The following is a 17,055-nucleotide window of genomic DNA, read 5'->3' as shown; positions in this document are numbered from 1 at the left end:
GGCTCTCACTTGAAAAATGGTGAGCATCACTGATCCAGCCATGCATAGGAGATTTTTATGCACTACTTCCATTGCATGCATATTCATTGTGGATCTCCTGCAAACCCAACTCCAGGACTGGCTTGAGAAACCTTGCCCTAGATGTCCTGTACTGAAGGGGGAAGCTGTAGACCTCTCCCATCCTTGGAGGTGAGGGCAGCTGAGAGTAAGGAGATACATCCCTGGGTGTTTTGGTACACGTTATGTCACTGCTCATTGTCCCTGTTGTTTCCAGGCTTCACTCATGGATGAACTTGTGCAGGATTTGGCCTCTGCTCTGGAGCAGACCTCTGAGCAGAACAAGATGGAGGAGCTGGGGGAGGAAATGGCTCTCAGCCCACGACAACAGCGGCGTCAGCTACGCAAGCGTCGAGATCGGAAGCGACGCTCTGAATTTCCGCACCCACAAGAGCGTCCCCGCTGCTACAGCGAGGCATCGGAGTCCAGCCTGGACGAGACCTCGAAGGAATTCCGTGAGATTGCTGCCAGCATTAACTACAGTGACTCTGACGACATGCTGGCTTCCAGGAGACACCCGTCCCTCAGCGTCATGCTGCGCAGCAAGCTTCACACCTGGCAGGAATCGGACTCTTTCCCTGAGAACGCCTCCTGTAGGCCTTCTCGGCGCCGGCGGAAAGTTAAACGTGGGACTGCTGGTCTACAGCAGAGATTGAAGGGGACAGAGTGGAGCTGTGACAGGGGCTGCAGGTTCAAAGCTGCAAAGAAACAGCGACTTTCCCGCTGGAAGGAGAACACCCCCTGGGGGTCATCAAGGCACAGCTCCTGTGAGCCCCTAGAGAGCAGGAACTTTCTTGGCAAGGAGACCAGGAAAGAGAGGATGGACTGTGAGGCTGAGGACCCAAAGCAGGGCTCCGATGAGAACATGTCTGAATGGTGAGCTCATAAAATGTGCGTCTCCCTTCCCTAGCGGCCGACAGGTCCCCTGCATCTTCAGTAATCAAAGCACCTGCATTCATCTGGAGTCTCCCCTTTGTATTTCCAGCCCCCGCGCTCTCTGCCTTTTGCCCGAGTCTCCCCTTTGTATTTCCAGCCCCCGCGCTCTCTGCCTTTTGCCCGAGTCTCCCCCGGTATTTCCAGCCCCCGCGCGCTCTGCCTTTTGCCCGAGTCTCCCCTGATATTTCCAGCCCCCGCGCTCTCTGCCTTTTGCCCGAGTCTCCCCTTTGTATTTCCAGCCCCCGCGCTCTCTGCCTTTTGCCCGACTCTCCCCTTTGTATTTCCAGCCCCCGCGCTCTCTGCCTTTTGCCCGAGTCTCCCCCGGTATTTCCAGCCCCCGCGCGCTCTGCCTTTTGCCCGAGTCTCCCCTTTGTATTTCCAGCCCCCGCGCTCTCTGCCTTTTGCCCGAGTCTCCCCTGATATTTCCAGCCCCCGCGCTCTCTGCCTTTTGCCCGACTCTCCCCTTTGTATTTCCAGCCCCCGCGCTCTCTGCCTTTTGCCCGAGTCTCCCCTTTGTGTTTCCAGCCCCCGCGCTCTCTGCCTTTTGCCCGAGTCTCCCCTTTGTGTTTCCAGCCCCCGCGCTCTCTGCCTTTTGCCCGAGTCTCCCCTTTGTGTTTCCAGCCCCCGCGCTCTTTGCCTTTTGCCCGACTCTCCCCTTTGTGTTTCCAGCCCCCGCGCTCTTTGCCTTTTGCCCGACTCTCCCCTTTGTATTTCCAGCCCCCGCGCTCTCTGCCTTTTGCCCGAGTCTCCCCTTTGTATTGCCAGCCCCGCGCTCTCTGCCTTTTGCCCGACTCTCCCCTTTGTATTGCCAGCCCCCGCGCTCTCTGCCTTTTGCCAGAGTCTCCCCTGGTATTTCCAGCCCCCGCGCTCTCTGCCTTTTGCCAGAGTCTCCCCTTTGTATTTCCAGCCCCCGCGCTCTCTGCCTTTTGCCCGAGTCTCCCCTTTGTATTCCAGCCCCCGCGCTCTCTGCCTTTTGCCCGAGTCTCCCCCGGTATTTCCAGCCCCCGCGCGCTCTGCCTTTTGCCCGAGTCTCCCCTTTGTATTTCCAGCCCCCGCGCTCTCTGCCTTTTGCCCGAGTCTCCCCTGATATTTCCAGCCCCCGCGCTCTCTGCCTTTTGCCCGAGTCTCCCCTTTGTATTTCCAGCCCCCGCGCTCTCTGCCTTTTGCCCGACTCTCCCCTTTGTGTTTCCAGCCCCCGCGCTCTCTGCCTTTTGCCCGAGTCTCCCTTTGTGTTTCCAGCCCCCGCGCTCTCTGCCTTTTGCCCGAGTCTCCCCTTTGTGTTTCCAGCCCCCGCGCTCTCTGCCTTTTGCCCGACTCTCCCCTTTGTGTTTCCAGCCCCCGCGCTCTCTGCCTTTTGCCCGACTCTCCCCTTTGTGTTTCCAGCCCCCGCGCTCTCTGCCTTTTGCCCGACTCTCCCCTTTGTGTTTCCAGCCCCCGCGCTCTCTGCCTTTTGCCCGACTCTCCCCTTTGTGTTTCCAGCCCCCGCGCTCTCTGCCTTTTGCCCGACTCTCCCCTTTGTGTTTCCAGCCCCCGCGCTCTTTGCCTTTTGCCCGACTCTCCCCTTTGTATTTCCAGCCCCCGCGCTCTCTGCCTTTTGCCCGAGTCTCCCCTTTGTGTTTCCAGCCCCACGCTCTCTGCCTTTTGCCCGACTCTCCCCTTTGTGTTTCCAGCCCCCGCGCTCTCTGCCTTTTGCCCGACTCTCCCCTTTGTATTTCCAGCCCCCGCGCTCTCTGCCTTTTGCCCGAGTCTCCCCCGGTATTTCCAGCCCCCGCGCGCTCTGCCTTTTGCCCGAGTCTCCCCTTTGTGTTTCCAGCCCCCGCGCTCTCTGCCTTTTGCCCGAGTCTCCCCTTTGTGTTTCCAGCCCCCGCGCTCTCTGCCTTTTGCCCGAGTCTCCCCTTTGTGTTTTCAGCCCCCGCGCTCTCTGCCTTTTGCCCGAGTCTCCCCTTTGTGTTTCCAGCCCCCGCGCTCTCTGCCTTTTGCCCGAGTCTCCCCCGGTATTTCCAGCCCCCGCGCGCTCTGCCTTTTGCCCGAGTCTCCCCTTTGTATTTCCAGCCCCCGCGCTCTCTGCCTTTTGCCCGAGTCTCCCCTTTGTATTTCCAGCCCCCGCGCTCTCTGCCTATTGCCCGACTCTCCCCTTTGTATTTCCAGCCCCCGCGCTCTCTGCCTATTGCCCGACTCTCCCCTTTGTGTTTTCCAGCCCCCGCGCTCTCTGCCTTTTGCCCGAGTCTCCCCTTTGTGTTTCCAGCCCCCGCGCTCTCTGCCTTTTGCCCGAGTCTCCCCTTTGTGTTTCCAGCCCCCCGCGCTCTCTGCCTTTTGCCCGAGTCTCCCCTTTGTGTTTCCAGCCCCCGCGCTCTCTGCCTTTTGCCCGACTCTCCCCTTTGTGTTTCCAGCCCCCGCGCTCTCTGCCTTTTGCCCGACTCTCCCCTTTGTGTTTCCAGCCCCCGCGCTCTCTGCCTTTTGCCCGACTCTCCCCTTTGTGTTTCCAGCCCCCGCGCTCTCTGCCTTTTGCCCGACTCTCCCCTTGTGTTTCCAGCCCCCCGCGCTCTCTGCCTTTTGCCCGACTCTCCCCTTTGTGTTTCCAGCCCCCGCGCTCTCTGCCTTTTGCCCGACTCTCCCCTTTGTATTTCCAGCCCCCGCGCTCTCTGCCTTTTGCCCGACTCTCCCCTTTGTATTTCCAGCCCCCGCGCTCTCTGCCTTTTTCCGGTTGGAGGAGAAGTGCCTGCTGGGCTACAGAAGAAGAGAGGAAATGGGGGTGAAAGGCTGGAGAGGAAGAAATCTTACATAATCCCAAAACAAGAAAAAGCTATAAATGTTTTTCCTGTTCCTAAGGGTTTGGGCTGGCAGTTAAGTTTTCTCAATGCTTTCTACCCTGCCCATGGTTTGTAAACGTTAGATGCTCCAGTTGAAGTAGAAAAGTGGAATTGAATGCCGAGAAGACGGCCTGTTCTCTCGCAGTAAGACCAAGCGCACCGACAGCAGATCGGCAGCATGACCAGCTCCGTTTGCCCAGGTGCCCCTAACTCCTCTGTCTCTGGGTTTCCTCCACCCTGGCCCTCAGATCCGGATCATTCCAGACTCCTGGGTTCATTCCCCCCTGCCAGCAGATGGAGACAGAGGAAAGCTTTGCTGACGCTGCATCATAACCCCCAGTGCCCCCTGCAGTTCCTCAGTATTTCTCTGTCTCCAGCAGAGGGGGTGAATCCATTTGTCTCTGTCGGACACCATATTATAACCTCTTGTCCTTATACTTCTTTTCCTACGAAAAATGATATCCCTGGACCCTATCAATTGCCTATACACAGGGTGCCTGGCTGTGCTGTCACTCACTGCTGGGTCCTGTCAGTGACCTGCACACAGGGTGCCTGGCTCGGCTGTCACTCACTGCTGGGCCCTGTTAATGACTTGCACACAGGGTGCCTGGCTCTGCTGTCACTCACTGCTGGGCCCTGTCAGTGACCTGCACACAGGGTGCCTGGCTCGGCTGTCACTCACTGCTGGGCCCTGTTAATGACTTGACCAATAAAACAAACTGGAATACGGTCAAGCGTAGCCAAGGCAAACAGAACAAAGGCAAGACGGTAAGTCGTGGAAAGAAGTCTTTTATTAGTATTATTAAATTCATTGCCCATTCCCTGTGCATACCCGGATCAGTCCAGGACAGCTGGGTTTTGCCTCTCTTCCAGCAGATGGAGACAGAGAAAAACTTTGAGAGTGCCCCCTCTTAAGGGCAAGTGCAGCCTGCGTCTCTTCAGTGTTTCTCTGTCTCCAGCATATGTAGGTGGTGCAAAACCTGCGGTCCTGACCCGTTTGGGAGTCTCAAAAAAAATAAATAAGAGGAAAACAGTCTTAAACTGGAGAGCGGTGACATCACCCGCTAAGATGGCCGCCTAAGAACGGAGCTAGCGCCCCAGTCCCCAAAGATCCTCTCCATCAGCAGCTTAGATGCCTCAAAACCAGCGCCACTTGAACACGGAGGAGTGTTACAACCCTGTTATGGCAATCCGTCAAGAAAAAATTGGATTGAACCTGTTTTCATTCGCCTCGGCAGTGGTAGCGGGTGGCGATCAGGCCTGATGTCAAAATGGAGACCACACAGGACACGAGGAGGCTCCGGGCATGGCTGAGGAGGACGCGGAGAGAGCAGATATACGCCTACCGCCACGCTCTGCGTTCCAAACTTGGTTCCGGGAGCTTAGCGGCGATATGGCCCGGTACCGGAAGGAAATCTGAGAGCTCCTGGGAGACATGAGAGGTGAGATCGGGGACCTAGGGCGACGCGTGGAAGAGGCGGAGACAGAGGTCAGCAAGCTTTCGGGAGGAGCAAGGGAGGAATCGCAGGAGGAGCTTGCACTTCACGTTGAGGACATAGAAAACAGGGCCCGTAGGGTTGATCTCCGAGTCCGTGGGTGCCTGAAGGAGAAGAATATGCTGACAGCTTTGCGCTGTGCTCCTGTCTTCGGAGGATGGAACAGAGTCTGCACCGGAGGTGCTGGATAGAGCACGCAGAAGCTTTGGGGGCAACACGCAGCAATCCGATGAGAGACCTTGTGGCCTGCTTTCATAACGCTTCAGTAAAAGAGAAGGTGGCAAGGCTTACTGTACCCTGGGAAGGACAGCAGATTGAAATATTCCAAGATTGGCTATCGCTACAGTCAAGAAGTGGAGGAAATTCCGGGACATTGTCCACATATCACGTAATCAAAATATTAGATACTGTTGGCTTTTCCCCTTCGGCCTCCATTTCACAATAAGTGGCGTAACATCCAGAGTGCAGAAGGTCATGGAGGCTGAAGCCGTACTACGAGCGGCGGGAACGTTACCCACAGGATCCACCGAGAGTGGGAGCCTTGACAGTATTAGTGGTGGACACAAGGAGGAACGACCAAGATGGAAAAGAGTGGATAAAGGCGAGACGGTTCTCTGAACGCCCCAGGCTAGGGCAGGAGCACATCATTACCAGGGTGAGAGCGTCTTGGATGGGACTGTGACTTTCAGTGGAGTGCCTTACACACACACACAGTTACGTCTAGAAGTTAAGAGTTCTTGATTTAGAAGTTGATGAGGGGGGGATAAACCCCATTTTGTTTGCTACGACACTTATTTCAGATTTGCAGCAGGGGGGTTAGGGAATGGGGTGGCAGAGTGGCTGCGGCCCGGTGTGACGTCAGGACTCTCATGGAGGGTATCCACAAGGGAGGAAGTGGATTGGAATGGGGGAGGGGCTGTGATGGTGGATCACTTCCAAGACCAGCTTAATCAGGGGGATTGAGCGAAGCAAGGGAACTGCCCATACAGAGGGGTTAGTTATAGAAAGATTGGCGTACATGGGGGGCAGGGGGTAAAGGAGGAGATGGGACGACGCTCTGGGTAGCACTAAACTTGTTTCCGTTAATGTGAAAGGTTTAAACTCACCTACCAAAAGGCAGGTGTTTATTTGTGATATGAAATCACAGAAAGCTGATGAGATATTCTGTCAGGAGACGCATCTTACGACGCGATACGAGAGACTGTTAATGTCACATGAGTACACACAAGTTTCCAAGCCGCGGCCACAGTCCTTAATAAATATTGTGGCGTGGGGAACCTGTTCTCTGATACGTTAGTGGTGGATGTTCTCTCGGTGGTGAGGGATGTGGAAGTGAAGGCAGGCCTCCTTTTTGACTAAGGTATCAAAACTCATTAGCAAATGGTCGGAAAGCCATCTTATATTGGGAGGGGACTTCAATATCACCCGGTACCCCTATCTGGATAACTCCAATTCGGGAGGAAGGCGAGCAGACAAGCCCTTAAACATCTGATAGAGGATAGGGGGCTCATAGATATCTGGAGGATATGTAACCCTACGGCACATGACTGTACTTTTTCTCGCAACTCACATCAGACCTATTCTCGCCTGGATTATTTCCTGATAGACAAAGAGCTGGTGGGCTTGGTTAGAGAAGCTGAACTGGGAAATATTACATGGTCTGATCATGCCCCTATTTGGCTTACGGTTTTGCACAAGGGAGGCAGGGAGGGAACTAAATTTTGGAGACCTGAACGATAGGATGTTAGAAGGTAAGACTTTTGTGGAGCGTTATAAAAGATGAAACCAAGGAGTTCCTGCCGCATTATAATGATAATGGTGAGGTTTCCCCGGGATTCTGTGGGAAAGTCTTAAGGCACACGTCCGGGGACTATGTGTTTCCAGGGCGGCTCACTTAAAAGGGGAAAAAGACAGCAGTCGGCTCTCCCTGTTGGAGTGTATTTCTAGATTAGAGTCACGGCATAAGAGAACGCCTTTCGTCGTCTGACTGAAGCGAGAAGGGAACTTAGCGTGCTGGACACAGACAGAGTAGCACATCACTTAGAGAAGCCTTCTGGCGAGGAAATTAAGAGAAGCTCTCAAACACACATCACTAAAATCAAGGGTCCCAGGCTGAAATAGGACCAGCGATTTGCCCGATTCTATAGAACACTTTCTGAACTCCGAACCCCAGACTGATCAGACGGGGGATTGACCAATATTTGAGGGGGGTTGAAATCGCGATGCTCTTAATGCAGATTTGACGGAGGGGGAGATCCTGCACATTATCAAAGAGCTGAAAACAGGGAAGGCCCCGGGTTGGATGGGTTTACTGCAAAATACTGTAAGGTATTCGGTTCGGAGCTGATTAAACCATTGCTGTCTATGTATAACGATTTGAGATCCGAGGGAACGATACCACAGTCAGCCAACACAGCTGGTATAACGGTGCTAGCAAAACCAGGGAGGGCTCATACACTGTGTGGTTCATACGGACTGATCTCGCTGATTAATATTGACCTTAAAATACTTGTGAGAGCCCTAGCAGTGCGCTTGGGGAAGGTGGAGCCATTATTAGTAATGAATGATCAATCAGGGTTTATCCCCAGACGGTTAGCATCAGATAACGTTCAGAGGGTGGTGGAGCTGATGTGGTGGGCACAGACGAAACAGATCCCGGCAGTGCTACTCACGATTGACGCAGAAAAGGCCTTCGATCGGGTTCACTGGCCCTACTTATTTTGAGTTTTAGAGGTCATGGGACTGGGAGACAAATTCGTTCACTGGTGCAGAAATTGTATGGGAACCCACAAGCCAGAATCAAAATCAATGGAGCATATTCCACGCCATTCGATGTCAAAAGGGGAAGTCGGCAGGGGTGTCCTTTGTCCCCAATCTGTTTGCCCTCACACTAGAACCCTTTGTGGTGAGAGTATGGGTACATCCACAGATAGGAGGGACTGACTATAAGATTTCACTCTTTGCTGGTGACCTCTTGTTTACTATCTCTGAACCAGAGGACTCTTTAAAAGTGCTATGGGAGGAACTTAGCACATTTGGCAAAACGTCTGGGTTCAAAATAAATGCCGATAAATCGGGGGTTTTGAACGTCTCAGTATACAGAGGTGTGCAGGACATTACCCAATATATAAAATATCTGGGAGTCAAGACTGGCACTAACTTGGAAGGGTTGTACGGCTGAAATTCAGCGAGACATGGACAGATGGGAAAGGTCGCAGAGCTCATGTAAAAGTGAATGCGTTGCCCCGTCTTTGCTACCTGTTCCATACTCTGGATGGGGCTATGCGAATCTGGCAAAGAAAGCCACCGCGGGTCTCTAGCCAAGTATTGTATACACACCAACCCCAAGATCCACCAACGTAGGCAGAATTCACCAAAATCCCATTCAAAAACCCACTGTCACAATTTTTCTTCTCTGTTTTTTCTTTTTTATATTTCCTTTACTTTTCCATTATAAATATCAATATCCAAGTAAAAAATTCACACATTTTTCTTTAAGACTAAAATTGATTAAGAGGAGAGTGGTTGTTTCATAAACGTTAAAGAGTACCATCCAGGTTACCCTCACGAACAAACCACCGTCCCCCTGATATTAATTTATTCATTGTTTACTCCAAAAAAAGAATACATTTTTTTTTTTTACTTAAACAATTTTTTTAAAAAGTTCATTGTGAATTTTTGTCTAAAAAGTGGGAACAGTCCACCACTCGGGGATTACTGATGCACCATTTTTTCCAAGAAGGATATATGCAGCGTACTAGGAGCAATTGAAAAATGAAAGAGTAAGATCGATAATATATAAGGACTGAGAGCTGAGGTGAGTTGTGGGAAGTGGTTCCCCCATGTCGGGCTAAAACGCTAGCGTGGCCTGGTGCCTCAGCGGCTCATTGAACAGCGCCATTGAGCTTTGACTTTGAAAACAAATATAATGAAGGGAATTGATTAGGGCATATGCAGAGAAGAGAGAGAAGACTGCTTTCAGCAATACCCGAGTCCTGCTTTCACGAGGAATGGGTCAAGATTACGTCGGACCAGTGGGTTCTAAGCATTATCAGACTCTGTTACGCTTTAGAATTTGCTTGTTCTCTCCGAGATTTCCTTATGCTTTCACCCTGCGGCTCCCCAGCAAAGCGGCAAATTGTCCTTCAGACCCACCACAGGCTGCAGTCCCTAGGGCAGAGCTTTCCAAAGTTTGTGTTGCCTGAGGTGTGCCGCGCAAGCTCGGTGCACGTGACACACCGGCAAATGGGAGCCAATGCGGCCGCCGGTGGAGCTCATCCCACTGGCGGCTGAGCAGTGACGTTTCGCTGGGCTGGGCTGTGTGCCGGAGACACACAGCAGGAAGATCGGCAGGGCCGTGGTGGAGCTTACGTCACCACGGCTCAAAGAAAAAGGTCACGCAGGGGCTCCTCCTCCTTCATGCCCACGCGGCCCCGGAAGAAAAATATTGCCGGAGCCGCACGGGCAGGAAGGAGGAGGAGCGTCAGCCACGTGCAGAAGAGGAGCAGCGGGCTGAGAGGAGGAGGAGGCCCGGTAGCAGGGTCCCCACTGCGGATCGGCCCGCGAAGAAGAGGATGCCGCTGCTGTGGATTGGCCTGCGAAGAACAGGGCCGCTGCAGAGCCCATCCTGCAGCGACCCGTGAAGAGGAGCCCAGAGGTAAGAGAGAGGCTGAGGGCCCGTAGAGTGCGTGTATGAGATGAGTTGAGAGATTGAGATGAGTTGAGAGATTGTGTGCGGGAGTGAGGACCTGAATGTTTGCAGAGACAGCATGTGAGAGCCTGTGTGAGAGACAGCATGTGCCAGTGAGAGCCTGTGTGTATGAATGATTGTATGAGAGAGCATGTGACAGTGAGAGTCTGTACTTGAGCAAGTCAGCATGTGGGAGTGAGAGAGAGCCTGGGTGTGTGTCAGACAGCATGTGCAAGAGAGAGACTGTGTATGAATGATTGTATATGAGAGAGCATGTGACAGTGAGAGTCTGTGCTTGAGCAAGACAGCATGTGGGAGTGAGAGAGAGCCTGGGTGTGTGAGAGGAAGACAGCATGTGGGAGTGAGAGAGAGCCTGGGTGTGTGAGAGTCAGACAGCATTTGCAAGAGAGAGACTGTATGAATGATTGTATGAGAGAGAGCATGTGAGAGTGAGAGCCTGTGTGTGTGTGAGAGAGAGAGAGAGAGAGAGAAAGCATGTGAGAATGAGAACCTGACTGTATGTTTGAGGGAAGAAGATAGATGGAGAGAAAAGAAATAGAAAAAAAGACAATATGAAAGGAATTGGCAAAAGAATAAGAAAAGGGAAGGTGGAAACAAAAAAATCCTGTGACCAACCGATTAGAAAACTAAGATCAGACAGCAAAGGTAAAAAAAAAATAAATTACTTTTTAGTGATTGGCACATGTAATCTTTGGAAATGTGCAAGAGTAGCACTTTCTCTATGCGGATCTCACAATGTACGAGATCAACATGGAGAAAGTGGAAGCCCACGGGGCCTGCACAGAGGAGGCAGCAGAATGGGCTTCAGTGTCAGTAGCAGCAATCAGCGCCTCCCAAATAGCCATGTGGCATCAGTGACAGTGGCAGCAGAGGAATGAGGGAGGCTCCGAGGTTGCTGGCAAAAGAGAGGGGGTCTGCCTTTAGTGTGTGCATGTGTATGAGTGGGAGTCTGCCTGGGGGTGTACGTGTGTGAATGCATGGGTGCCTGCCTGAGGGTGTGTCTGTGTATGAGAATGAATGGGTGTCTTCCTGGGGTTTGTATGTGTGAGAATAGGTGCCTGCCTGTGTGTGGTGTATGTGTGTGTGAGAATGAATTGGTGCCTGCCTGGGGGGCAGTTTGTGTGAGAATGAATGTGTACATGCCTGGGGGTCAGTTTCAGTGTGTGAGAATGACTGGGAACTTGCCTGGGTGTGTGTTTGTGTGTATGTGAGGGAGCCAGAGAGAGTGAGAGCATGAGTGTGTATGAGAAAATCCAGGGGAGTAAGAGTGTGTGTGTGGGAGAGGTGTGTGTGGAGGGGGAGAGAGTGTCTTAGAGCTTGAGAGTGTGTCAGTGTCTGTGAGAGCGAGAAGTTATGGTGGGTATAAGAGCATGAATGTGTATGTATGTGACAGTGTATGTGTGAGAGAGAATGGACATGGGAGTATGTGTGAGAGAGAGAGGATAACCTCCTAATCCTGGACAATATCAGGGGGTGACTGGAAATCAAGAGCTCCCACGTATGGACAGCAGGGGCTTTTTAAAATCCTTATTAGTTTTAATTATTGGGTGTTATTTGATATATGTGCTGTTTTTAAATATTTTATTGGTTTTTGGGAAATTGTAAAAGTAAGAACATAAGAAATTGCCATGCTGGGTCAGACCAAGGGTCCATTAAGCCCAGCATCCTGTTTCCAACAGAGGCCAAACCAGGCTACAAGTACCTGGCAAGTACCCAAACACTAAGAAGATCCCATGCTACTGATGCAATTAATAGCAGTGGCTATTCCCCAAGTCAACTTGATTAATAGCAGTTAATGGACTTCTCCTCCAAGAACTTATCCAAACCTTTTTTTGAACCCAGCTACACTAACTGCACTAACCACATCCTCTGGCAGATCCATCCAGAGCTTTATTGTGTGTTGAGTGAAAAAGAATTTTCTCCGATTAGTCTTAAATTGTTATGAGCGCCGGTCGCGGCACCCCATGGCCGGGTGTCATAAAGTATATGATTTTAATTAATAGAAATTTTATTTATCAGTTTTAAAATATTCTTTTATTACTATGGTTTTACTATTATAACTGATGCTTTATGTTTCTTGATTTTATTTGTTTTATGAGGAATGGTGGTTCTGTTTTTCCATTGTTAATACACAGAGTCTGGCTTCTTGGGGTTTCCATTTCAGTTTTTTCTAATTTGTGCTCCTTTATTTTGTATTCTGTATTTGGTGAGGGTCTGTCTCTGCTCTGTGTGTGTGACCATGATGAGAGATTCTGCTAGCATAGGGATCTAGAGCAATCGGGTTTGTTTTGTTTCCTCAGTAGGTGGTGTATTTGTATTCTAGGACCCAGTGTAATATTTACCCTTGCTTTTTCACAGGTAGGGTTATTGTTGTTTGAGTCCTTGGTGTTATTACTGTTATGTTACAATGGGATTGCAGTATAGATTTTGAGAGTCTTTTTTGCGAGGTTTTGTGTTAGTTCACAATGTGCCTAGCAGTGGAAGGTGTTTGTGCTGCTGTTACTGTGAGGTGACACCAGAATTTGAAAATATCTTTTAGTATGATGAGCTGTAAGGGAAACATCCAAGCTCCATTGTTTGGGGGAATTTCAGTGGATGCACAGAGTTACAGAACTGGAGGTGCAGGGTTTATATTAAGGGAAACATCCAAGCTCCATTGTTGGGGGAATTTCAGTGGATGCACAGAGTTACAGAACTGGAGGTGCAGGATTTATATTGACATTCTGTTCCTTCCTATATATTCCAGACTTCACTCTCATAGCCATATAGAATTAGGTGAATGAGTCTATCAAATAATTTTATAGTGTGAAACTGGCCAGCTTTTTAAAATTATGCAGAAGACCCTTTGGACTTTCTTATTAACACCAAATATTCAAAAGCTGTGCTCATCCCATCAAGCTCATATATCTCATTAAAGAGGTAAATTGAATAACACAATAACTTTGTTTTATTATTGTTACTCATAAATTATAACAATAACATTAATCTTGGATTATTATATATTTTTAATATAAACGAAAGGTTTTCACAAGATAGGTTGTGTCGTGAAACATTTTATTTATGTATATATTTAAGGAAACATACGTAAATTGTCGAAATACATTTCGTTCGTTTAACCTTTAACCTCCGGTTTGCTAGTAGACTAATTACTGTGTCCCGAAATTATGTTTGTCTAAAAAGTGTGTCACCAACATGAAAAGTTTGGAAAGCTCTGCCCTAGGGGCTATTCTACCCATTCCCGAGGAAGAGCAGGGAATGGGACGCTATTCCATCTACTTTGTGGTGCCAAAGAAGGACGGTTCTTTTCGGCCCATTCTGGATCTCAAGGTACCCCATTTTCGAATGAAGACCCTGCAGTCTGTCATTGCAGCGGTGTGCAGTGGCGAGTTCCTGGCCTCGCTAGACCTGATAAAAGCGTACCTGCACATCGGGATCCGCAAAGAACATCAGAAGTTCCTTCATTTCCTGATCCTGGGCAGGCATTTCCAGTTCTGTGCCCTGCCATTTGGTCTGGCGATGGCGCCACAGACATTCACCAAGGTCATGGTGGTGGTGGCAGGGAAGGGGGGTGTTGGTTCACCCTTACCTGGACGATTGGCTCATCCAAGCGAAGTCAGAGGAGCTCTGTGTACAGGGTTCTGGACAGACTGACATCGCTTGGTTGGGTCGTCAATTATGCCAAAAGTCGTCTTATTCCATCGCAGATTCTGGATTTTCTGGGTGCTAGGTTCGATACCCGAGTGGGCAAGGTTTTCCTTCTGCCAGAGTGAGTGGACAAGCTGCAGTCTCAAGTTTGTCGTCTTCTGGGCCTCCCAATTCCCAGAGCCTGGGATTATTTACAAGTCCTTGGATCCATGGCGTTCACTCTGGAGTTGGTCCCTTGGGCTTTCGCGCATATGCGTCCGTTACAAACAGCTTTACTATCCCACTGGGATCCGAGGTCGGAGGAATTCCAATTTCCCTGTACGTACCAGGATCAGTCCAGGACACCTGGGTTGTGACTCCGCACCAGTAGATGGAGACAGACTAAAACTTGTGGGCGGAGCCATATATGCCCCTGTGCCAGTCACAGCCCCTCAGTCTTACTCTGTCTCCAGTAGATGGTGCAGGTGCGGTCACAGCCCTGCCTGCCCTGGTTCTGGTACTCCGTCAGGGTCGGTTCTTTTTTATTTCTTTAGGCCAGTTTAGGCTACGGTGTTTTCTGTTTGGGTAATTTTTTTTCTAAATTGTCCCTTAGGTCCCTTTCGCCCTGCCTCCCAGGGGGGTTGTGAGGTTCTGAGGGGACCACCCCCCCCTGGTTGAGGCCGCTGCTAGGGTCGAGGACCCAGCTGGCCTAGTAGCAGCGTCAGGGGTGACACCGGGGAGCCCGGTTCACTCACCCCTGCTGGATTAGGGCTCCAGGACAGTGGACAGCGACAGGCGATTTTGTTAAAAAAAAAAAAAAAAAAAAAAAAAAAGGTTTGTTTTTATTTCTGTGTCGGCTCTCTCTTGCTTCACGTCGCCGCTCGTGGGGGGGGGCGCCGCCGACGGGGGGAGGCTGTTTGTTCGAATTTTTTTTTATTTTTCGTCGCTCCTGTTGCCCCGTTTTCGCGCCTCTTCGCCGGCATGCCTCGCGGCTCGTTTTGCTGGGCCTGTGGCTCGGCGCGCGCCTTTCGCATGAGGGCCTGTGCGCGGCTTGTCTTCCGGGCGGAGAGGGGTCGTCCGGGGCGCCTCGGGGGGCTCGATTGCCTCCGCGCGCGGGGGGGGGGCGCCGTAGAGAGGCCCCAAGAGCTCTTCCCGCTCAGCGCGGGAGCGGCGGCCATTTTGGCCACGGGCCGCGAAATGGCGCGGGAAGCTGCAGGGCCTTCGGCCTTGCCTCCCGCGCTTTCTCCACAGCGGATCGCGGTTGGAGGGGGACCCGGGGTCCCCAGGGAGTCCCGCTGACGATTCTTCAGATTCGGGTTCATTCTCGGAGGACTTTGCGCTTTTGTTGCGCAAAGTCCTGAAATATAAAAAAAGCAAGCGCGGCCGGAGTGAAACTCGCAAGGCTCCACCGCAGAAGAAGTCCAGGAAGCCTTCGGGGGTCGCGGAGGGGCCCCAGGGCGCCGTGCGGGGGAATCGGCCTCCACGTGGCGTCCCACAGGAGGCGGACTCCGATTCCTCCCCTGGGGCGGACACTGATTCCCCTGAAGAGACCCAGAAGGGAGCCGACGAAGTGGGAGCGGACGGCTCCGCTACGTCCGTCGTAGGAAAAGGGTCACAGGCGGTGGAGGGAGACGATCCCAAGGTGGTCCGGCTATTCCGTAGGGAGGAACTGCCACCTCTAATTCCGGCCATTCTCCAGGAACTGGGAATAGACGCCCCTCCGGCGGTGGTTCGTCAGGAAGCTAACATGGATCCGGTCCTGTTAGGCCTCACGGGTCCTGCAGTTGCTTTTCCGTTCCATTTTTCTTCAACGGACATCATGTTCCGAGAATGGGATACTCCGGAGTTGGGTTTGAAGGTCAGCAAGGCCATGGACAAGCTTTACCCGCTCCCGGAGGATGCGCTGGACCTTCTCAAGTTTCCCAAGGTGGATGCAGCGGTCTCAGCGGTAACGAAGAGATCTACTATTCCAGTTATGGGAGCGACAGCCCTTCGGGACCTTCAGGACAGGAAGCTGGAAGTACAGCTCAAGAAGGTTTTTGAGGTTTCCGCGCTAGGAGTTCGGGCATTTCGCGCATATGCGTCCATTACAAACAGCTTTACTATCCCACTGGGATCCGAGGTCGGAGGAATTCCAATTTCCCTTACCGCTCCCAAACTCCACCAGGTCCAGTCTCAGCTGGTGGCTGGTCTTGGAGCATTTGACGCGTGGAGCGGATCTCGAAGTTCCTCAGTGGGTGATAGTCACCACGGATGCAAGCCTCTCTGGTTGGGGAGCAGTCTGCCAGTTGCGGTTGGCCCAAGGGCAGTGGTCGGTGGTGGAAGCTCAGTGGTCCATCAATTGCCTGGAGACCAGAACTGTCCGGCTAGCGTTGCAGTGTTTCCTTCCTCTTCTCCGCTCCAGGGCCGTGAGGGTCTTCTCTGACCATGCAACGACGGTGACTTACATCAACCGCCAAGATGGAACCAAGAGTCGCCAGGTAGCCCTCGAGGTGCAACGGCTAATGGCCTGGGCGGAACAGCACTTGTCCATGCTGGCGGTATCACACATTACGGGGATCGACAACGATCAAATGGACTTCCTCAGTCCTGGATCCCATGGAGTGGGAACTATCCCTGGGCGCGATGTCACTCATCACCCACAGATGGGGAGTACCCCGCCTCGATCTGATGGCAATGGTGGGGAACGCCAAGGCTTCCCACTTCTTCAGCCGCAGTCGGGAGAATGGAGCAGAAGGGGTCGATGCCCTGGTGCTCCCGTGGCCGGAAGACGTGCTGCTGTACGTGTTTCCTCCTTGGCCTCTCATAGGCAAGATCCTCCGGCGAATAGAGATTCATCCAGGAAGGGTAATTCTAGTGGCTCTGGAGTGGCCCTGGCGACCCTGGTTCCCTGTACGTACCAGGATCAGTCCAGACACCTGGGTTGTGTCTCCGCACCAGCAGATGGAGACAGAGTAAAACTTGTCGGGCCCCCTACATATAGTAAGGCGCCACCCACAGCCCCTCAGTCTTTCTCTGTCTCCAGCAGATGGGGCAGGTCCACCCACAGTCTCGATTGATCCTGGCTTAGGGAGTTTAGATAGTCAGGGGAATTTGAAAAAAAAAAAAAAAAGGGTAAAAGAAGAAGAATTCTTCAAGCAAGAAAAGCAGCGGAAGCCCGAGTCCTGTAAGCCTCCCAGGGGGGTTTGTAAGGTCCTGAGGGGACTATCCCCCCCTGGTTGAGGCCGCTGCTGGGGTTGAGGACCCGGCCTGGGCAGGCAGCAGCGTCGGGGGTGACACCGGGGAGCCCGGTTCACTCACCCCCGCTGGAAGGGAGCATTCAGGACCTGGGCCAGCGACAAGTAAAGTAAAAAAAAAAAAAAAAAGTTGTTTTTGTTTTCGGCTGTGCGGCTTCTCCCCTCGCTCCGGTATTTTGTTCGTC

The 17,055-nt window shown here is 51.9% G+C and overlaps 1 protein-coding gene across 1 annotated transcript in view; it reads left to right on the top strand.

The window, feature by feature from the left end:
- The first annotated feature begins 251 nt into the window (after positions 1-251).
- LOC115082164 (G patch domain-containing protein 2-like) overlaps positions 252-17,055 on the top strand; it is a 62,341-nt gene continuing 45,537 nt past the window's right edge. The window contains exon 1 of the mRNA XM_029586421.1: positions 252-933. Coding sequence (XP_029442281.1) covers positions 284-933 — 650 coding nt within the window. The 5' untranslated portion in view covers positions 252-283. The remainder of the gene's footprint in view (positions 934-17,055) is intronic.

The sequence above is a fragment of the Rhinatrema bivittatum genome, unplaced genomic scaffold, assembly GCF_901001135.1.
Source record: "Rhinatrema bivittatum unplaced genomic scaffold, aRhiBiv1.1, whole genome shotgun sequence".
NCBI classification, from domain to species: domain Eukaryota; kingdom Metazoa; phylum Chordata; class Amphibia; order Gymnophiona; family Rhinatrematidae; genus Rhinatrema; species Rhinatrema bivittatum.
This window is presented reverse-complemented; position numbering and strand designations above follow the sequence as displayed.